Raw genomic sequence first — 21,398 nt, 5'->3', positions numbered from 1 at the left:
TAAATACAATAAATAAATAAACAGTAAAAAGATACCTACCTGGAACCTTCTCCTGACTGGACGGTGAACGGAACTTCCTAACCTCCATACGGTTATGGAACTCAATGTGGATTGGGATGATTTGCATAAAAAGAAAGTAAAAAATATTCTTCATCCAAGCCTAGGCTGAAGTTTACCCCCCCCCAAAAAAAGGAGTGGGGGGCACCTACAATTCCCTCCCCCACCCTGCTGGGACAATTTGACCATAAGGGAGAGAAGTACAGACAATTCGGAGTTGCGGAAGGCTGAGAACAAAACATTGACTATTTCCCCCCTCCTTTTTTGGGTCACTTTGACCCCAGCCTTTAATTCAAGGCTTTGAATAAGCATCCGGCAAACAGAATTTATTTTGTCCCAAAGTCTAGTTGTGAGGTGTGCAGAGGGCAGCCTGTTGGGTGCCAATTATTGTCTCCTGGGGCCCTTCCCTGTGACTGCCCCCCCCCTCCAATTCTGCAGGGGCAAGGATTTTAAAAACTTCCTTTAGTTCCTTCACTTTGGTGAACAAGGGGCATGGTTTGGGAGGAACAACCCCTGCCTGGGGTCCCTGCTTTCTGCCAATTGCACACCCAGACAATTCACACCCTCCCTCTGCCTCTTCCCAACCACTCTGCTCCCCTTCCAGGTAGCAACAAAGCGGCCACCCCCTGCTGAGGTAAACTGGGAGGAGTTTAGACGGGGGGGGGGGATGGAGTGGCAATCTGCCACTTTTCATTCTCATTTTTTGGCAGTGCCCTCCATGCCTTTGAACTGCCCAGGGAATGTATAGAAGTGACATTTCAGTTTTAAGGGGTGAATCTGAACAAGCACTCCTGCTCCCTTAATCGTTTTGGCTCCTTCGTGAGAAATGGCGATCGCTTTGTCACAACAAATGCTGAATGTTCAATAAACATGGCAGACTGGGGAGAGGTGGAGGTGGGGTGGGGTCTCCTGTGACCATCAGGAGGATGCACGTGGATGAGAACCCTTTTCATCTCACCAGTGCTGGCGCAGTGCCGTGCATTCAGCGTGGACGTGGATTTGCCGACCGCCTTCCAGATGCCGACCCAGAGCTTTGGGAGCAGCGTGGCCCAAATCGGGAGCAGGTAAGAGGGAGCGGATGCTGGGCTGGGGAAAGGGGGGGGGATGGGGGCTCCTTCTCGCTAGGGGTGATGAGCTCCAGGTATGGGTTGGATCTTCAGGCAACAGTTCCCCTGGCACAGAGGGCAGCTTCAGAGGGGGGACTGTATGATGTCACCTTCCTTCTTAACACCCTCCCCATGTCCCGCTTCCAAATCTCCAGGAATGTTCCCACCCAGAGTTGGCATCCCTATGCAAAGACTTCTGCTGGGTTTGCACTGTCTATGTCAGCCTTTCTCAAGTTTTTTATTGTTGAGAAACCCCTGAAACATTCTTCAGCCTTCGAGAAACCCCAGAAGTGTTGCAATCATGCAGAATACGGTTGGGAAGGATAGCTGTGGACACGCCCACACCGGGCCCCTCCTCTCCTCTCCCCCCCAGGCCTATCATTTATTTATTTTATTTTATTTTTATTTTGAAATTTGTATACCGCTGCTCTCAAATTGACTCGCAGCGGTTCATAATAAAACAGTAAAAAAAACAGCAAGACCCCTAAAATCCCCTTAAAAACCCTTTAACACATTAGCATCAAACATTAAAGATGGTGATAAGAGAGTTCTATCTCCCACCCACCCCACCCCCTGTCCAACTTGGGGTCAAGTTCTCTCATTCTCTTAAAGGTCGCGAGGATCCTGATCTAACCAACACTAGGGATCCCCCAAGGAGAACTCCGGGACCCTGTCATGGCCTCTACCATATGCCTCCGTCTTCCTGGTGGAAGAGCCCAGAAAGCTGATTGGCCATTTGGAGGTGTCGACATGACCATGTATGGTCATATCACCTGATAAATGTTTAACAGATTTTAAAAATACCCATTTTTTAAAAAACTCCCACCCATTCAGGAAACTCTTCCAGGGCTGCCAAGAAACCCTGGGCTTTCATGAAACCCTGATCTATGTCACGAACTCTGTGCTAACGCTGCCATCTCTTCTCCCTTCCAAGGGTCTTGGTGGGAGCTCCGTTCCAGACGGGGCAAGCCAATGAAACGGGGAAGCTCTACCAGTGTGCCTACCGCACAGGTGCCTGCAAAGTGGTCAATATTCGGCGTAAGTGAGCCTGAAGGTTTCCCTCTGGATAGTTGCAACTCGGTAAAAGGGAGTCAGATCTCCTGAGTTCCCTTCTTTTTTGGGTTCCCTCTCTTATTTGGGGAGATGGGGCGGGCCGTCGGATTTCACAGAGGCTGTGGTGTGTGGCCATTTAGTAGCACGTCGAGGTCTGAGAGGAAGAACATCTTAGTTCTTGAGAAGTGAAATTGCCTGGGAGGAAGTGAGGAAAGAATGACGGCAAGAATGAGAACATGCTGGTGTCACAGAGGTCAGTTCCCCTGGAGACCTTGGGTGCTTTGGAGCAAGGGTGGTCAAACTGTGGCTCTCCAGATGTCCATGGACTACAATTCCCATGAGTCCCCTGCCAATACGATGCTGGCAGGGGCTCATGGGAATTGTAGTCCACAGACATCTGGAGAGCTACCGTTTGGCCACCCCAGTTCTACACAGCATTGAACCCTGCTGAGTTCCCTGTCCTGCCCAGGCTCCATTCCCAAATTCCCAACAGTCTCCCAACTTGCCTCTGGCAATTCTACCCTATCCCAAGCAGAGTTATGCTGTTCTCAACCCACTGATGTCAATGGGTTTAGAATGGCAGGAAGATTCTCTGAAGGTCTGGAATAAGAAGATACCCCGCTTTTCACTGCCCGAAGGAGTTTCAAAGCAGCTTACAATCACTTTCCCTTTCTTTCCCCAGAACAGACACCCTCTGAGGTAGGTGGGACTGAGAGAGCTCTGACAGGACTGCTCTGTGAGAACAGCACTATCCGGGCTGTGATATGCCCAAGGTCACCCAGGGGGGCTGCATATGGAGGAGCAGGGAATCAAACCCAGCTCACCAGATTAGAAGCCAACGCTCTTAACCACGACACCACACTGGCCTGGAAGGGCTGACGACTGAAGAGAAATGATTTGAGAGTCAGAAACTTTGGCTTTTGTCTTTTGTTTAGATTATCAAGTCCTGGGCATAGGGATGTGTGTGTGTGTGTTTTTTTAAAACAAGTTGTGATGTTTCAGTACCAAATACATTGTGGGCTTTATTTATAACAGTAATCTTGATGTGTATTTCTTCCCTTTCAGGACCTGCAGACGCTGTCAACATGTCTCTTGGCTTTTCCTTGGCAGCCTGGAACTCTCAAATCCTAGTATGTAGATCTGAAATGAAAACTGTTGATCATAGAATCGTAGATTTGGCAGGGACCTCCAGGGTCGTCTAACCCAACCCCCTGCAGAATGCAGGAAATTCTCAATTGATGCAGGATGATAACTACTGAAATGAGTGGCAATTCCAGTCGCAGATACAAAGTAGTGGTTTTCATGGCCCCACAGGACTCCCCACCCATTGCTGGTGGCCATGCAAGACCTGGGAAACATTCTGAACTCACCATTTTCCTTGTATGAAGCACAGCCGATCCTAAACCGAATCCTTCCCCGAATCTGCAAATGTCGTGTAAATCCAGTTTTTCTAGTGTGATAACCAACCACTTCTCTTTGTCTCTTGCTTTGAAAGTCCTACAGCAGGGGTGGCCAAGCTGCTGCTCTCCAGATGTTCATGGACTACAGTTCCCAGAAGCCCCTGCCAGCACATGCTGGCAGGGGCTCATGGGAATTGTAGTCCACAAACATCTGGAGAGCCACAGTCGGGCCTATTTTTAAAGTACAGGCATGGAAGTATGTTTTCATCAGAGAATGCGGACCTGTAGCCTTCATCCTTCCCATCTCTTCTCTTTGAAGGTGTGCGGTCCTACAGTGCAGCGGGCCTGTGGGAAGAACATGTACATGAACGGCTATTGTTTCCTCCTAGACCAGAATCTCCGGCAGCTCCAACAGTTTCCTGAGACCTTGCCAGGTGAGACCCAAACTCAGACTGAAAAGAGACAAACGAGCCAAAAAGAAAAGAAAGAGTGACTCCACATGTCCTAGGAATAGAACCGTAGAATCCTAGAGTGGGAAGGGTCCATGCAGGCTATCTAGTCCCACCCCCTGCTCAATGCAGGATCAGCCTCAAGTATCCAGGAGAAGGAGCTGTCCAGCCGCTGCTTGGAGACCGCCAGTGACTTAGCCAGGACTCTGATCCTAAATCTCATGTATGCAAAATATGGGTTCTAGGAACCAGAGGGGAAAGCACAGCTGTTTTCCAAATAGTTTAATTTGGTTTTATTTTTAGAATATTGTTATTGTTCTTGAGTGAATGGCCGATTGTGAAAAATTCAGACTGAGTTTCTAAACCGTTCAGCATAGGGGTGGCATTGGCTTGAAGATAGATGGGATAATAGGTTATTATTCCCCACACACAAACCTCCAATTTGGGCAGAGTTCCTTTTAAACCAGCCACATAAGAACAAAGGGCCTCTTTGCCTGTTCCACAGCCTTGCTTTAGCCCCTAAACCACAGGGTTGCGTGGAAATAGGTTACCACTCCCGTGACTGAAGTTCACTAGTCAAGTGGAAACCTCGTCTCCGAGCTGTTGTGTTTTAAGCTTTTTATTTGAAATCAGTCTAATCATTCTTAGAATCATGGAAGAGACCTCCAGGGTCATCTAGTCCAACCCCCTGCAGAGTGCAGGAGATTCACAACTACCTGTCCACCCACAGTGACCCCAATTCCATGCCCAGATGAGCCCCCTCAAGACCCCCAGAATCTGGCCTTGGAAGAAATTGGCCTCCTGACCCCAAAGTGGGCGAGCCTCAAGGGAGAGGGCATTCCAGAGGCAAGGAGCCAGCACAGAAAGTACCCTGTCTCTATCCATCACCCGACTCTGAAGGTGGGGGCACAGAGAGCAGGGTTTGAGAGACGGAACTTAAATAGCGAGCCGGATAGCAGGGGCAGAGATGGTCCTTCAGGCACCTTGGCCCCAAGCCCTTTAAGCACCTTAAAGGTAAGAACCTGCATTTTGATAAACTGAGGAAGGCCACAGGGGAGCAGCGGAGATGACTCTGTGATTCTGTGCCCCTTCTTTCCGCAGAATGCACTCCCCAGCCCACCGACATCGTGTTGTTGATTGACGGCTCAGGCAGCATTGACAACAGAAACTTTGAAAGGATGAAGGTGTTCGTTTCAAACGTCATCAACAGATTGTCCGGCAGGAACACGCTGGTAACGGACTCTTGGAGGGTTGCCACGCCACGCTCTTTCCTTGCCCTGCTCTGCTTGAATGGAGCATCAGCTCTCCCACGCATGCTCATGGTGTCTGATTATTATTAAGGCACTGTCTTTGCTTCCCTGGGGTCTATTGGCAAGGTGTTTTGGAAGCCACAGCTGAGATGGTTCTGTATTGGGCCAGCAGAGGGCACTGCAGTGCAACAATTGACCTCCAGGGCCAATTCCACAAAGGTTAGATAATGCACTTTCACTGCAATGTTCTGCACAGGAAAATCCAGCTGCAAAAGCACATTGGAAGTGCATTATCCAACATGTGCGGAATGGGCTCGAACTGGCTCACAAACCAAAGTTTGTGCTGTTTCTTGAGCAGAGGTTCCTGAGGTAGGTGGGGCTGAGAGAGCCCCGAGACGAATTGCTCTTTGAGAACAGCTCTAACAGGACTGTGACTAGCTCCAGGTCACCCAGCTGGCTGCCTGTGGAGGAATGGGGGATCAAACCCGGCTCGCTAGATTAGAGGCCGCCTCTCTTAATCACTAGACCAAGTAGTACAGGCACAGGACACATGTCACTCGTGACATCCGTCTGTTCACGGCAGACCCACCCCCTCTAAACGCTCTTCTTTTCTCTTTCTCCTCCAGTTTGCCCTCATGCAGTTTTCAGATAGATTCCAAGAACATTTCGATTTCAGAGTTCCGGACCCAGCAAGACGAGTGATGGACATTTATCAGATCAAGGGGTGGACCCACACAGCCACGGCGATCCGGAAAGTGGTGTATGTCTCTTAAATCCATTTTGTCGTGGAACGAGTTGGTCTCTTCCCTTCTCCTCTTCCTTGCTGTTTCCTCTCTCTTGCTCCCTTCTCGACTCCCAGCCTCAGAATCACCGTGCCATGTTGCTTTCTCCCCCGCAAGGAATGAGCTGTTCATCCCCAGTAAAGGCTCCCGCAGAGAAGCTACCAAGATTCTTATCGTGATTACAGACGGGAAGAAAGAGAGGGATCCCTTGCAGTATTGGCATGTGATCCCAGAGGCGGAGCGCGCAGGGATCATCCGTTACGCCATCGGGGTGAGGCTGGTGCAAGCATTTCCAGATGAGTGAAGTAGTGGCAGATTTCGAGTTGTAGAGGCTTTTACAGGGTGGATTTACTGTGGGTTAAAGGGGACACTGAATTCTAACTTCATTCATTCATTCATTCATTCATTCATTCATTCATTCATTCATTCATTCATTCATTCATTCATTCATTCATTTCAGTTTGTTACCCACCACTCCCAAGTGGCTTGTGGCGGGTTATAATAGTCTGAATAAAATCCCCAATAAAACTCCCATTAAAACGCCAGACATAAAACCACATAGATCCAATAATCGTTATACAAAAAAGGAGATACGGCGGAAAAACAATTCAGAAACACTATCCATTCCCCCAATAAAAATCTCATCGAGGAAGGTGGGGAGAGAGGGGCAGATGGAACCCGCAGTCGCCGTCCACATCACTCTATTCTGGAAGGGGGGCATACAGATTATTATTATTTAATTTATTTAATTTGTATACTGCCCCCTCTTGGGCTCGCTGTCTCAGGGTGGTTGATGTCTCACCACCGTTGACAAATAATTTCTGCCGTTATTGCTACGGTGGCTCTCCATATGTCCATGGACTACAGTTCCCATGAGCCAGCACAGGGACTCATGGGAATTGTAGTCCATGGACATATGGAGAGCCATAATTTAGCCAGCCCTGCCATGGGGCTTCCAACACAAGAGACGTTCAGAGGTGGCTTGCTGTTTCATGCCTCTTGATAGCCTCCCATCCAAATATCGGAGTTGGATGAGACGACCCTGGAGGACTGCAGGGAGGATGGACTAGATGACCCCAGAGGTCCCTCCCAACTCTATGATTCTATTATTCACCCTGCTTAGTTTCCAAGCTCTGAGGAGAACAGGCTATCCTGGGCCTACCCGCCATGTTGTTTTCCATCTCCTGGCTTCTCCCCAGCAGTCCTGGGAATGGCCCTTCACAGAGAGACAGTTCCTCCAAGATTCCTCGGCATGAGAGGATGGCTGCCAAAGTGAAGCATTTCCCTCGTCCCTCCCTCGCAGGTTGGCAGCGCTTTCTCCACAACCCAAGCCCAGGATGAACTGAGCGTCATCGCCTCCAGCCCTAGCTCCGAGCATGTCTTCGCTGTGCATGATTTCGAGGCCCTCAGAGGCATCCAGGAGAAGCTGCAGGACAAAATCTTTGCCATAGAAGGTACGGCTGCGGCCGCAAGGTCCCGAATGAGAGTTTCTTATGGTTCGGCCATCACCCTGTATCCCCAAAATAAACTCGGAGGCAGACTTTGATGGGGAGGAGTCCCCTCCCCTTCCACCCAATGTCTCTGCGCGAACCACTGATCTGAGCATCTTCCTGATTTGGAAGGTGCTGGAGAAAAGGGCAGATTTGTAGGGTGGACTCCATAGCATTAGATTCGACTGTGGTCCCTCCCTGCCCCCAAAACCCACCCACTCCCAGCTCTGCCCCCAAAGTCTCCAGGTGGTTCGCAAGCCAGAGCTGGCCACCCTCATCTAACAGATCCCTGTAGTACAGGGATGGCCAAACTGTGGCTCTCCAGATGCCCATAGACTACAATGACCATGAGCCCCTGCCGGCTGGCAGGGGCTCATGGTCATTGTAGTCTACGGACATCTGGAGAGCCACAGTTTGGATCCAAAAATTTGCTGGGGTCAAGATGACACCTGGAATATACTATCTAGCAGTTTGAGAAGGGGCCTTTAATGTAATTTCCGCTGGGTGTTATTCCTGTTTGCATGAGTGTCCTGTCTTCCCTCCCTGCAGGGACACAATCCCACAGCAGCAGCTCTTTCCAGATGGAAATGTCCCAGGAAGGATTCAGTGCTTTACTGACCCCGGTGAGTTGCTTAAGCAAGTCAGAGCCTGTGAGAAGTCACCACAGGACAGCGGTGGGGCTGGGATCTGGCAGACTCAGGGTCAAAGCCTCTCTCTGACGGCTGGATGACCTTGAGCCAGGCGCATACTTTCAGCCTAACCCGCCTCGCAGGGTTTTTGTGAGGATAAACTGGAGGAAAGGAAGACGACGTAAGCTACTTGGGTTTCCCCATTGGGAGGAAGGTGGGTCTAAATGAACTACATGAAATAAATAAAAACAGAAGTCTGCTTTTTTCATACAGGCCGATTCCAGGAAATTCCTCAATAACTACAACAAAAATAGGTTTTAGCCAAATGAAATATAAGTACATAGATTTGTTGGGTTTTTATTCATGGTTCTAGTTCTGTGTTTTGGGGTTTTGGAACAGGTATTCGCATCTTTGTCCCAAAGAAGGGAATAATATGCTGAATTCATTATTAATTAGCAACAACCTTGCGGGTGTTCATCATTATTAGCATTGATGATATCTGTGAGACTTCTTTTTAGCTTGACAAGTCCCCTGATTTGAAGGGAACTATCTTTTTTATATGTGTTGTAATAACCAATTCCAACTGTAGGGGGTGCTAGGTGGCAGGTTATAAATTACATTCTTTTTTCATCTTCTTTTTCTATTGTTTCTCTTTCCCTCCTTTCTCCTGTTGCTGCTGATTTCGGGTCATTGTACTGCCTGTATATGTAGGACGGTTCTGCCTTAGGTGCAGTGGGTATTTACGACTGGTCTGGAGGGATGTTTCTATATAAGGGTAGCGACGGAAACCCAAGTTTCATTAATATCTCCAGCACTTCCACAGATATGAACGATGCTTATCTAGGTAAGTACTAAAATCAAACGTGCCTCCCAAATTTTGCTGTTGCTCCTCTGAGTGAGACAGGATGATGGACTAGATCAGGGGCAGCCAAATTGTAGCTCTCCAGATATCCATGGACTACAATTCCCTGTGCTAGCAGGAGCTCATGGGAATTGTAGCCCATTGACATCTGGAGAACCACAGTTTGGCCACCCCTGGACTTTATGGTCCATTGTTCTGATCAGGCAGGGCTTTTCTTATGATAATTTCATTGCTGAACTTCTAAATGGCTACTAACCACTTGGGTGTTGCTTTGGGTCAACCTTTAACATGTCCAAAACTTCCAGCTTGCCCTTCTTCTATTCTAGGCTATTCTTCTCAGTTTGTCCAGCTCCAAGGCAGACATGGCATTGTGTTGGGAGCCCCCCGTTATGATCACATTGGCAAAGTGGTTGTCTTTGAGAAACAGGGAGGAAGCCTAGAATGGCAGCCGACAATGGAGGCCATTGGAGATCAGGTATGGGCTGGGTTGAAGGGCCAGTGTGGGAAACCCTTGGGTGTGGGTGGGAGCTGAGGTGGGTGTGGAGACCAGGACAGTATATGATTTAGTGGCCTCGGTGGTGTAAGCAGTGCTCCTCCTTGGCATTCTGTTTCGACCAGTCAAATTGATTTATAGTCCAAAGGTGCTCAGATTGGATGGCATTTCTCTTCCCTATTCTGCCATTTTATCTTCTAATAGTCAAGTGTGGCCCAATCTGAAGATACATAAATCCACATATTGGGGCCACGCTAGTTGTGAACTGGTAACTTTACAAACGGTTCCTCCCCAGGTTTGCAGAGAAACCTGAAACTTAAGAGAATAGATTGGAGAGGGGTTACATCCCCCCCCAAAACCAATAAGGCTGTCTGCACACCCATGGACAACTGATTTGCCTTCTGTGTTCTGGAGGTGTCCAGAATTGAACCGTGACTCGTTGCCTTGTGACAACCAGAGAGATGGTGGTTTTCCCTTCCTGCCCAATTTGGGAAATTGCATCAGAGTTAGCTTTAAAAGCTTTTATAATAATCTTAAAGGGGTAGGCAGGGGAGGGGGGAGAACAGGCTGCAGCTGAGATGCTCAGGATGCAGAATTCTGCACTGGCCGGGACACTTATGAGATACAATCAAGAAGTCCACCAAACCCTCAGTATTGCACTGCTATTCTTCAGTGGGTGTTAGTTGGGTATTGAACACCCCTTCAAAGGATGACCTCCCAATGAAGTGAAACGGAGCATTTTGTCTCACACATCAGATTGGCTCGTATTTTGGAGCGGCCCTCTGCTCGGTGGACCTCGATAGAGACGCCAACACAGACTTGGTTCTCATTGGAGCCCCCATGTACTATGATGCCGTCTCAGGAGGAAGGGTTTACGCCTGTCATTTCAAGGTAAGAGAGAAGGGCTGTCTGTCCGTGTATCGAGAACCGATAAAAACCGCTTTTGAAGGAAACGGCCTTCTTCCATTTTCACCCCGCTTCTGAATCGCGGTGGTTTGCTGTTTGAAACTTTGCTTTTCTCTCCCCGTCCTTTTTCACTGCACAATCTTCCTTGGAAGTTTTTAAGTTGAGCCCTGTAGCGTCAAGCCAGCCTTTCTCAACCTTTATTACCCGTGAGAAACCCCAGAAGTGGTGGGATCATATAGAATTTGGCTGGGAAGCAGAGCTGTGGACACGCCCGTCTGGGGCCCCTCTCCTTCCCACCCCCTCCAGGCCCATCCGTGGTTGAGAAATCCTGGCTTAAGCCAACGTAGCGCTCCATTCATTCCCTTGCATGGCATTGATGCCCTTCGATTCCACCCTACAGGAGGAAGGTCTTCAGTGTAGCACGACTTTGAAAGGACAGGGGGGACAACTCTTTGGCCGCTTTGGGGCCAGCATGGCGGAAATCGGTGACGTCACCGGGGACAGATGGACGGACGTCGTGATCGGGGCCCCCATGGAGGACGAGAACACGGGAGCCCTGTACATATTTGCAGGCCAAAGGACGTCGCTTAACCCCCAGTACAGCCAGGTGAGCCAAATTTCTGCTGGGGTCACCAATGCAAGACTGGGAAATTCCAGGAGGGTGGGGTTTGGGGAGGAGATGCAGCTCACCAAGGCCTAACACATACTAGAGTCTGCCCTTTAAAACAGCCCTTTTCTCCAGGCACTCAGATCTGTGTTTTCTGGAGATTGGTTGCAGTTCTCAGAGTTCTCCAGGCCCCACCTGGAAATTGGCAAGCAGAGCCCTACTGTCTCCAATGACCATGCAGCTGTGCAGAGGCCCTGAAGCTAACTGCCTCTTCTTCTCTTTCTAGGTGCTGAAGGTGCTTTTAGGAGCGGGGAGGGGGAGATCTCCTCAACATCGTAGTTTCCTGAATGTTCCTTGAAAATGCTGACATTTCTTTTGGTCTTTGTGCAGCGCATTGAAGGCTTGGCGTTTTCCGGCGGGTTCTTCCACTTTGGCCAGTCTGTCAGCGGAGGGACGGATCTCACAGGAGACGGCCTGCCGGACCTGACTGTAGGAAGACAGGGACAGGTGCTGCTGCTGAGGTGAGGCGGAAGAGCCCAAGAGAGCGACCGCCTCCCTCCATGTTTTATTTCCACGTAGGCATTTTGAGGCACAGGGCTGATCTTTCTGCCTTGTTATTCAAATGGATTTTGTGGCCTAGTGCAGACCTTAAGAACACTTGGCGTTTAAAAACATTATATACATGCACTTGCTAGCAAGGTAACCTCAAAGAGATTGCCATCTTCAACACCCCTGAGCGAATTTCGTGATTTTTTGTGTCACTGGATATCCAGTTCACTTGGATATCACCTTATTGCAGAGCCAGCTCGATGTAGCAGTTAAGAGCGGTAGCCTGTAATCTGGAGAACCAGGCTTGACTCCCCACTCCTCCTCCCCATGCAGCCAGCTGGATGACCTTGGGCCAGTCACAGTCCTGTCAGAGCTCCCTCAGGCCCACCTAACTCACAGGGTGCCTGTTGTGGAGAGAGGAAGGAAAGGTGTTTGGAAGCCGCTTTGAGACTCCTTCAGGTTGTGAAAAGCGGGGTATAAAACTCTTGTTCTTCATCCTGTTTATGAGGCCTAAGGCTGATTTTGAGTCCTGTGAGGAGGGTTTCATCTCTCTGTGTTTGTTGCCTTTGTGGGCAGCATCATCTAGCCATCCGCTCCTCTGTAATTTTTCTCTCTATTGCCAAGAGGACTAGCCACTTAATTGCAGAACGTCCGAATAGATGCTCAGATGTTTTCCCATATAAACCAAGTAATTTCCTCACTGGATTTGTGGTGGTCCTGTCCAGTCGTGATGGCCTGTCCTTTTGTCCTTTCCGGTAGGTCTCGCCCTGTTCTGCAGGTGGGGGTCTCCATTGCGTTCCAGCCCCCCATCATCCTCACCGCAGACTTCCAGTGCCCGGGGCCGGAGGACCAGTGGCAGGAGGCCAGTGAAGTGGAGATATGCTTCTCTGTCACCAGGGCAACTGGGGATGTGCTAGGTAAGGCTCTGGACTTTGTTCCTTTAAGCAGAAGCCTTCTCTTCCTAGGTGTCCTCATCACTCCGGTAGGGAGATGGAGACTTCTAGGAGTTATTGGAACAAATTAAATTCAGGTGGATCACCGAGTAGGTCCGAAGCACCAGAACAAAGTTTGAGTCCAGAGGCTCTGTTAAGGCCAACAGAGTTTTATGCAAGGTATAAGCTTTCGTGTGCATGCACAATTTGTGTACATGCATGCTGTATCTGATGAAGCCGGCAGGGGCTCCTGGGAATTGTAGTCCGTGGACATCTGGAGAGGTACGCTTTGCCCACCCCTGGCCGACAAGATGGCAGCGGTTTAAAGTCAGGTCCAATCACCCAGGAAGAGAAGCATCCATGAGGCTGAGGAAGAAACGGAGGTCCTGCAGTTTCCTCTTGTGGATCTTTTCCTGGGTGGCTCTCCCCCACCAGCTGTAACCCCTGGGTCCTTTTCCTCCCCTCTTCCCCAGGGAACATCTTCAGCGACCTTCACTACACCCTGGCCCTGGATTCCGAGAGGAGCAAAATCCGGGCTTCCTTTAGGTCTAAGTCCCCCGTTCTGAATGGGGGCTTTCAGACTGGCCTTGAGCGGAAATGCCAGGATCACCAGATTCAATTGCCCGTGAGTTTGGCAGTACAAGATTATTGGTGGGTTGAGGGTTCCTATGGCTTTTTGGGTCTCTAGCTCAATTAAACCCTAGTCCGGTGACCAGTTACATCGAGTGAGCGTGTGTGGAGGGGGGGGGTAGCCCTGCTTCCCCTCACCCTGCACCAAACTCCCCTGTCTTCAGCTGAAATAGACTGCTTGCCCAGGTTCAGTTGAATATGCAGAGGTGGCAGCCTCTAATCTGGAGATCCGGGTTGGAGACCCTGCTCCTTCTCTACATGTAGTCAGTTGGGTGACCTTGGGCCAGTGACAGATCTGTCAGAGCTCTCTTGGCCCTGCCTACCTACCTCACAGGGTGTCTGTTGTGGGGAGAGGCTGGGAAGGCGATTGTCAGCCACATGGAGCCACATGAGGCCTGCTGGGTGACCTTGGGCCAGTCAAGCTTCTCTCTGTTGTCTGCTCTGTACAGCTACAGAAAGCACAGAAGGGGCCTTGAGCTGCTCACTCTGGGCTTCTTCTTTGTTCCACAGATCTGCGTTGAGGACACCCTGACCCCGATCACCCTACGGCTCAATTTCAGCCTTGTGGGGAGGCCCATCGCTGAAGCCCAAGGTCTGCGTCCTGTCTTGAGGGAAGGGTCCCGGCAAGTCTACACAGCAAAGGTCAGAGCAGCTCTGAGTCCCACTGCAGCAGAACTGAGACCCAGCAAGAACTTGGCTTTGGCAGCCGAGCAAGACCGATGGTCCTGTCAGATGCTGGAACCCTTATCTGGGTTGGGTGATCGTGGGTTGGCAGGGTGTTCAAGGCACATAATGCTTTCTCAGCCAGAGTTGCATGAAGGGGAGAGGAAGGGAAAGAGATTGTAGGCTGCTTTGAGACTCCAGCTCCTGCCGCAGGTGCAAAAATCTGTGCCAAGGAAGATTGTATTGTATACCAGGAAAAACTCCATACCTGTTTTGTTTTTTAGCTGCCCTTTGATAAGAACTGCGGCACTGACGGGAAATGCGAAGACCGCTTGCAAACCTCCTTTAACTTCTCAGGGTAGGTAAGAAGCTTCTGTCTCTTCCTGTCCCTGCCATTTGCCTTGATTAGGGATCCATAGAGTTGGAATGAAATAGGACGCATCTCAACCTAAAAGGTTCAAATTGAATGGGAAAATCTAGTCTAACGAGGAGGGACAGGGATGCAGGAAAGCATTTCCTGCCCTCGTGGAGCCAAGATGGAGAAGAGGCACAGGGTGGGGAGGGAGGTGTCCAGCCAGAAGGAAGGAGGTTTACCTGAGAGTAGCAATCTACACATCAAAGGGATAGCAGCGGAGCAGCAGAAAGCAAGGATGTTCTGGGTTCTGGCCTATCTCTCTCTCTCTGATTCTGCATTTTCCCCCTGGAGTCTGAGGCTAAGAGACACGGTCCTTCACAGTGTGCACCAGGAAACACATCACTGTGTAGCTACAGTGCTCACAGGTTCTTCCACCTGTGCTCGGGTCAGACTGACTCCCTGCCTCTCCTCGTCCTTCACTTCTGTAGCCTGGACACTCTGGTTGTGGGCCTGACACCAGAGCTCAACGTGACAGCTTCTGTCCAGAACTACGGGGAGGATTCGTACAGCACCACGCTGTGTTTCTTCTACCCAGCAGGAGTGTCGTACCGCAAAGTCACATTGCTGCAGGTAGGCTGAGCAGAGGGGGGGGGGGGATGGGAGGGGCTGTATGGGGCTCCTCCAAGGCTCTCATGAACTCTCGGTACATTGCCTTTCCCAGCCCAGCGGGAAGGCCTTGAGCTTGAGATGCAACTCGGCTCCTGCATCTGAAGAAGATACCAAGCTGAACACCACCTGCAACATCAACCACCCAATTTTCTGGAGTGGGGCAGAGGTGAGGACCTCCTCATGCCTTCATAAATCATTGCTAGAAGAGAGAAAGAGAGCAGCTGGAAAGGGTAATGTACACATTCAGGAAAAACGGTGCAGCTTTCCTGGCAATGCACCAACTCAGAGAGCATTCAAGGACTAGATTAGAAAACGCACTATCCAAATAAAAATAATCCTTGCCTCTTGAAAGTTAAAGTATTAAGAAGGGTTTGACCTTAAACAGCTGCTCAGACTCAATCCTGCAATGACTCATCATCACCCTCAGTAGGTAACTGATGTCTAGCCATGAGGCAAGCACTTATTCTTTTAGCTTTCATCTGCTGGATCAGGGCTTCGGGGGGTGGACTCTGTACAAGCTCTTGGCTGTAAGTCTTGGCATGCTTGCCCCTCCTCCTCTTGCTTGGTGGCTTCTGCTGCCTGTGGTCTGGCTATGCTGGCCCCTTCCTCCTTTGAGGAGTCCTCAACTTTGCTGAGCCATGGCTTATCCATGACGGTCATGTGTATTTCTTTAGGTCAGCCTTTTTCAACCCTTTGACTGTCAAGGAGCCCCTGGAATAAATTTTCAAGCTTCAAGGACCCCCAGAAGTGATGTCAGCTGGCCATGCCCCCCTGCCATGCCCCCCTTCCCTGAAGTGCCATGTCATCAGAAGTGACATCACCACCAGGAGGACTGAGGGAGGAGAGACCAGGCCGTTTAAGGGGGAAACAGGCATGCAGGCTCTGCCCCCCTCCCAGGCACAGAAACCACAAAAGAACTCATGCTTGGGAGGGGGAGAAATGGAAGCAGCCAATTCCCTAGCTTGTGGCTGGGTCCATTAAGGCAGGAGGGGGAAGGCCGCAGATCCCCTCCAGAGCTCCTCCTGACCTCCTGGGATCCTCGCACCCCTGGTTGGCAATCCCTGCTCTAGGTTGACTCTTAGTGACAGGACTACTGCTTTGAATTCATAAGGTCTCAAGTACAATCCTCAGCATCTCCTAATCAAACAGCCAGGGAAGATCTCTGCCTCTCAGACCCTGAAGGAGCCCCTGCCAATCAGAGCAGTCTATCCTGGGCTAGACGGACCACTGGCTTGACTTGGTGCAAAGTGGTTTCCTATGTTCATGCATCCCCCATGTTGATGGAAGCAGGAGTATGAACTCTATTGTGTAGGTGAAAAATCCCTTTCCGTGTACCAATCCCCACACACGTTGTACTCAGCTCTCCATATTTACCTGTATTTCAGGCCATCTTCGTCACCACCTTTGATGTCTCTCTCGATGTGGATCTCGGGGACACTCTGAGGATCATGGCCATCGCCGACAGGTGATTCTCACATTGCTGGTCCTTCATGCTGCGCTGCACCTCGGCAACAAGGTGAAGCAGAGGGCCACCTGCTGGCATCTCACAAAGAACAGAATGGCAGATGAACTTTCCCTCTTTCTTCCATAAAATCATCACCCACCTCCTTAATCTTCAAAATCATATGCCAACAGTTCATTTCCCCCCATCGTGCAAAAAGTCTGCAAGAGGTTTCCAGTTAGCAATGAATATAGATGTTGCCCTTTCTCTAATTAGTAAAATGAGTTTGGCCCCTCTGCCAACTCCATCATTTTTATTGACCATTCTTGTAATATCCAGCTTTCCAGAGAGAGAGAGAGAGAGAGAGAGAGATTTAACGTGTTTGTTCTTTCCCATTTTTCGAGTGAAAATGGTGGCAACATCTCTGCAGAAATGGTGCACGAAGCAGAGCTGCCTGTCCGATATGCTGTCTACATAATTATCAAGAGGTAAGTGGCAGTGGTTTTTTTTAGGGGAGAAGATGCTCCTTGCATGAGGCCTACTTGGTGGCGTCCCCCCCCTTGGGGGGGCCACTATCTCTGAAATCTCCCTTCTCCGTCCTGCTTGGAGTCCATCCTTTGTCCCACACATGATCCTTTCTCCCCAGTGCTGAAGAGTCAACCAAATATGTCAACTTCTCCTCCAGTCAGGGGGAAGCCGGCACCAGCGTTGAACATCGGTATGAGGTAAAGAGCTGGTGGGGTGGGAGGAAGACAAAGAGGGACCCAGTAGCAGATGCCGAGAGAGGAATGATGCTCCAAAATTTATATTTATTTTTGTTCATGTGACTTTTAGGCCGCTCCTCTCCGAAATGGTCTCTGGGGCAGCTTTCGACAGGGCATAAAAACAGAAGGAATTTGAAAACCTGGTGCACTAAAAGACAACCCGGTGTTCAACTTAAACCCTGCTCTTAATTGTGGGAAGGCATAGCGAGGTTCTTGATTTTCTCTGTCCTTGTTACAAGAACCTCTTTCTCTTTCAGGTGAAGAACCTCCGTGGCCGAAGTATCCCCATCTCGGTCACATTTCGGATCCCTGTAAAGCTGGACGGGATTCAGATCTGGAACGTGTCTCAGGTCATCCCCTCGGAGGTATATTTTCTACCGAGATACATGCAGAGAAGCACTGGGGCCCTTCCGTCCATTTTGATGGGGGGATATGACTGACTGGTGATAAACCTCCCCCCTCATCTACATTCCACTTTCCTCCACCCTATGGGACCTCTGAGTGGCTGGCTGAAACTCTTCTCCCCTCCCCACCGGTTAATTCCTGAAATTCTTTTCCTCCACAGCCTCAACTTGCTACGTGTGTTTTGGAAAGAGAAACTGCAGGAGACAGGGATGTTGAAGAGAAACTGAAAAAGCGCCCCCTTCTGGTGAGTGCATCCTCCAGCGCTTCCTGGAGTCCCACCCCATCTTCATTAGGGATTGGGGGTGGCTTGTCACAGGCTGAAGAGGACAAGCAGCCATCCCACTCATTCTCCCCTACAAATGGCTTCTCACCTGCACAATCATGTCATGTCCTCAGGTAATAAGGTGGTTTTTGCCTATATTTATCTTATTGTCTGGTTCTCCAAGCATTCCCTGCACCTTGAGGCCTGGCTTCAGAACCACAAGGACTGCCAACTTGATCTTTGGGTGAAATCACAATGCATGTTATTAGGCTGTGGAATTCTGGATCCAGAAGAGGGTTTAAGCATCCCTAGCTTGGGGGCATTCATGCTCCGTTATGAGTAAATTTGGCTTGACCCCAGATGTCTTCCATCTCCCGCTACATCCAGGACTGCTCAGTGGCTGCCTGTAAGACAATCCGGTGTGACCTTGCGTCACTGAAGTTGGGGCAGCCGGTGGAGTTCACAATCAAGGGCAACGTCAGTTTCCAGTGGGCATCTCAGGTATGGAAGCTGCGATTGAGACGGGGTTCCAATGCTAGGGGTGTGCGGTTCGGTTTAGCTCAGTGGGAGGAAAGCCTGAATCAATGATGATCAGCTGGTTGGCAATCAGCTGGTTGGGGATCAGTCGTTTGGCAAGCTATGAGTGGACCATAATATTTAAATGGATCTAGGTCTCTTTAAATGCCTTGGAGTTGGAGACGAAAAATTTCAGCTTTCCTGAATCTTGCCAGACTCAAATCTCTGTACTGATTTGGGTGATTCAGGATGTACCGAACCTGAAATAAGCAGTTTGTGTGTGTGTGTGTGTGTGTGTGTGTGTGTGTGCACCTCCTTATATGAGTTGGGAGATCTCCAGGATTACAAATAATCACTACAGAGATCAGTTCCCTTGGAGAAAACGGCTACTTTGGAGGGTAGACTCTATAGCATTGAACCCCAATGAGGTCCATGTCCTCCCCAGGCTCCCCAAATCTCCAGAGGTCTCCCAGCCTGGATCTGGTGACCCTACCCCTCCACTACTCCCACACCAGTGGCAACCCTATGAAAGGCATCACTGTAAAGACAGGCGTTGGGGGCGGGAGAAGGAATCTTCTAACCGGTGGAACATGGATGCGCTCCAACCCAGAGTCAATGGCATTTGGATGGCCAGCAAAGCATTCCACTGTTAACCCACAATTCCTTATTGCACTTAACAGACTGAATACCCACAATTCCTCATTGATTCCTTATCCATTGGAGCCTACTGAGGCTTTGACTCTTCTTGTACAGAATGTTTTTCTCCCTTATCTCCTAGACCCAACAGACGAAATTGACCCTAGTGAGCTCTGCGCAACTTTCTTACGATGATCGGAAATACACCCAGAAGGAGGGTTTTGTGAAGCAGCAGGTAACAAGACTGCCTGGAGGGAGCATCACCCACTATGGGAACCTGGAGCCCTTATTTTTTTCTGGAAGGAGGAGGAGCAGTTTATGATTGTTAACCAGAAAGGACAGAGGCCTCAGAACAATGTCTTTGGCAGGGGTGTGGGTTGAATAGGGGTGGGCATGAATAAACTAAAGTTTGTCACAAACTTAGGGCAGTTCATGGTGTGCAAAACAATGTTCATGAACTGAAGAACTGCCATGAATTTTGATGTAGTTTGTGGGGATTCATGAACAGCAGAAAGCAGGGTTTTAATGACTGAGTCGTTTAAACCCCTGCTTTCTGCTCTTCACGAGTGGCTCAGCTGTTTAAGCTGCTACTTTATGCTCCCGATGGAGAGCATCGAGGAACTGAAAGCAGTGGTTGCGAACTCATATGAACCAGTTCGGTTTGTGAACCCACTTCCCGGTTCGTATAGGTCTGTGGTTCTACCAAGAACCATGAGCTGAACTACAAAAATGCAGTTGGTGCCCATCCGTGGGGCTGAACTGGCCTGGAGGGGGTGACTGCTATTGCCTGTCTGTGTGACAGATTGCCTATTGACTGCCCGCTCCCTTCCCCCACACCCGCAGGTGCAGACAGTGGTGGAGCGCATCGAGGTCTACAACTACCTGCCTGCCATCCTTGGGGGGACCTTTGCAGGGCTGGTCCTTCTGGCTGTCATTGCTGCAGCCCTCTATAAGGTGAGATGGTGCTTGAGAGCAATTGAGAAGGGAAGGGGGGCTCCTCACAGCTTAGAGCGTGTTAACAGGCAACCAATTGGTCTGCAGTGGAATGGCTTGATGCAGGTCCAGTAGAACTCTAGGGAGCTACTGGGCAAAGGTATCTGACAAAGAGTGTTGATTCTCAAAAACTCGTATCACAAAAACGTTGTTGGTCTTTACAGTGCTACTGTAGATGAATCTAGCATCTCTAGATTTTCTTCTGTGATTGGGACCTGTCTTTCCCTTTAACTGAACCCTCTTGTCATTCTAGGTCGGGTTTTTCAAGCGCCAGTATAAGCAGATGTTGAGCGATGTTGGAGAAGGTGACAAAGCTTCATCTCCCAGTCAGGAAGGCACAGACTCCTCTCCCCCTGACAAAGGAAAAGTCTACTAACAGCCCTCCTGGGTCCTCTGACACTTTATTGGGGCGCTGGAGGGAGAGGATGAGGAGGATCCCTTTGGCCTACCCAAAAAGGCTGCACTGGGGTTCAAAGGAGTGGTTTCTGCCGGAGCCATGTGAGGCAGGAGCTGATGGAAGGAGGGGAACTGGGCAAGCTGGACTGGAAAAGCTGGCTGCACCCAGCCCCAGGACTTTGTTGTGGCAGTGAGTTGACAGAACTGTTTTGGAACTTTCGAACTCAGGTCTTTGCAGAGTGAGTTTGATTTTATTCTGAGGCATTCACAGATGAACTACAAACATTCTCTCCACTACAAAGCGTGACACAAACTGCTCCATATTATTATCCACATATGGAGGGGGACGATGGCTAAGACAGAGTGGTGAATTGACAAGCTGGTCATGGGGTCACGAAATACCATTTCCTTATTGGGTGGTGGGCTCTGTGGCTGAAAGAAGGTGGCTTACAAATCCCTTCCAAGATATTCCAGACACATTAGCTCCATGTGTGTGCAGGGGTGATGTACTCCCGTGAATGTATGAAATAAAATGCATGCAAGAAAACGTGTGGAAAAGTCTCCTTTTATTCTAAGACCTTGTAAAAAAGCAGGGGAAACTGAGTTTCTAGACTGAGGCTCTGGTTCATGTTTTTTTATCAGAGCACAGACTAGGGAGTCTAATTTGTCATTTTATCAGAAGTGATTCCCTACGTAGAACAACTAATCATAAAATACCATCTCTGATGAAGAACACGAAACTGAGCCTCTGTCCAGAAACTCAGGCTCTCCCACCTTTTTTAGAATAAAAGAAACTTTTCCACGTGTTTCCTTGCATGAACTTTATTTCATGTTTGAAGTCTTGAACCAATGCGAGTTCTTGTTTTGGTGCTCCCTGAGCAGTGTTTTCCAGAGTTGCTTGCTCCCTTGAATTCAGACACATTGGTTGAAATCCCAAGAACACTTTTCTGGTAGGACCCCATGTTTAGGAGTGTTTGCCATTGTTTTGTTAACCCCTTCACACGCAGCTCTTGCCGTTCTAACAGAGTAATGGAAATTCCAAATAAAGCTAGAGAGAGTTGTGTTTTGCTTCCCTGGGCAGCTAATAAATTATTCCAAAACAA

General features: G+C 49.5%; 2 protein-coding genes across 4 annotated transcripts in view; one reads left to right on the top strand and one right to left on the bottom strand.

The window, feature by feature from the left end:
• The window catches only part of LOC143826052 (uncharacterized), a 15,765-nt gene extending 13,357 nt beyond the window's left edge, over nt 1-2,408 (bottom strand). For 2 of the 3 annotated variants that reach the window (XR_013227007.1, XM_077314601.1), the window contains exon 1: nt 40-707. Coding sequence is in view for 1 of the 3 variants with exons in the window: in XM_077314601.1 (XP_077170716.1) it covers nt 40-154 (115 nt within the window). In the remaining 2 variants the exon portion in view is untranslated. Of the gene's footprint in view, nt 1-39; nt 708-2,167 lie in introns of those variants that run through there. The other variant, XR_013227004.1, reaches the window with a different exon arrangement.
• Nucleotides 1-21,398, top strand: part of LOC143826021 (integrin alpha-D-like) — a 21,870-nt gene extending 472 nt beyond the window's left edge. The window contains exons 2-30 of the mRNA XM_077314530.1: nt 1,019-1,121; nt 2,098-2,201; nt 3,282-3,346; nt 3,936-4,050; nt 5,167-5,297; nt 5,942-6,075; nt 6,215-6,368; nt 7,401-7,551; nt 8,137-8,210; nt 8,928-9,060; nt 9,405-9,553; nt 10,328-10,462; nt 10,878-11,084; nt 11,475-11,605; nt 12,393-12,550; nt 13,039-13,190; nt 13,706-13,837; nt 14,143-14,216; nt 14,702-14,843; nt 14,935-15,048; nt 16,268-16,347; nt 16,728-16,811; nt 16,970-17,048; nt 17,345-17,452; nt 17,653-17,736; nt 18,142-18,255; nt 19,049-19,141; nt 19,750-19,860; nt 20,153-21,398. Of these exons, the coding sequence (XP_077170645.1) occupies nt 1,019-1,121; nt 2,098-2,201; nt 3,282-3,346; nt 3,936-4,050; nt 5,167-5,297; nt 5,942-6,075; nt 6,215-6,368; nt 7,401-7,551; nt 8,137-8,210; nt 8,928-9,060; nt 9,405-9,553; nt 10,328-10,462; nt 10,878-11,084; nt 11,475-11,605; nt 12,393-12,550; nt 13,039-13,190; nt 13,706-13,837; nt 14,143-14,216; nt 14,702-14,843; nt 14,935-15,048; nt 16,268-16,347; nt 16,728-16,811; nt 16,970-17,048; nt 17,345-17,452; nt 17,653-17,736; nt 18,142-18,255; nt 19,049-19,141; nt 19,750-19,860; nt 20,153-20,275 (3,434 nt within the window). The 3' untranslated portion in view covers nt 20,276-21,398. The remainder of the gene's footprint in view (nt 1-1,018; nt 1,122-2,097; nt 2,202-3,281; nt 3,347-3,935; nt 4,051-5,166; nt 5,298-5,941; nt 6,076-6,214; nt 6,369-7,400; nt 7,552-8,136; nt 8,211-8,927; nt 9,061-9,404; nt 9,554-10,327; nt 10,463-10,877; nt 11,085-11,474; nt 11,606-12,392; nt 12,551-13,038; nt 13,191-13,705; nt 13,838-14,142; nt 14,217-14,701; nt 14,844-14,934; nt 15,049-16,267; nt 16,348-16,727; nt 16,812-16,969; nt 17,049-17,344; nt 17,453-17,652; nt 17,737-18,141; nt 18,256-19,048; nt 19,142-19,749; nt 19,861-20,152) is intronic.

This window comes from Paroedura picta, chromosome 16 (genome assembly GCF_049243985.1).
Source record: "Paroedura picta isolate Pp20150507F chromosome 16, Ppicta_v3.0, whole genome shotgun sequence".
Classification (NCBI taxonomy): domain Eukaryota; kingdom Metazoa; phylum Chordata; class Lepidosauria; order Squamata; family Gekkonidae; genus Paroedura; species Paroedura picta.
The sequence above is the reverse complement of the archived record's forward strand: the minus strand, read 5'-3'. Positions and strand labels throughout refer to the sequence as shown.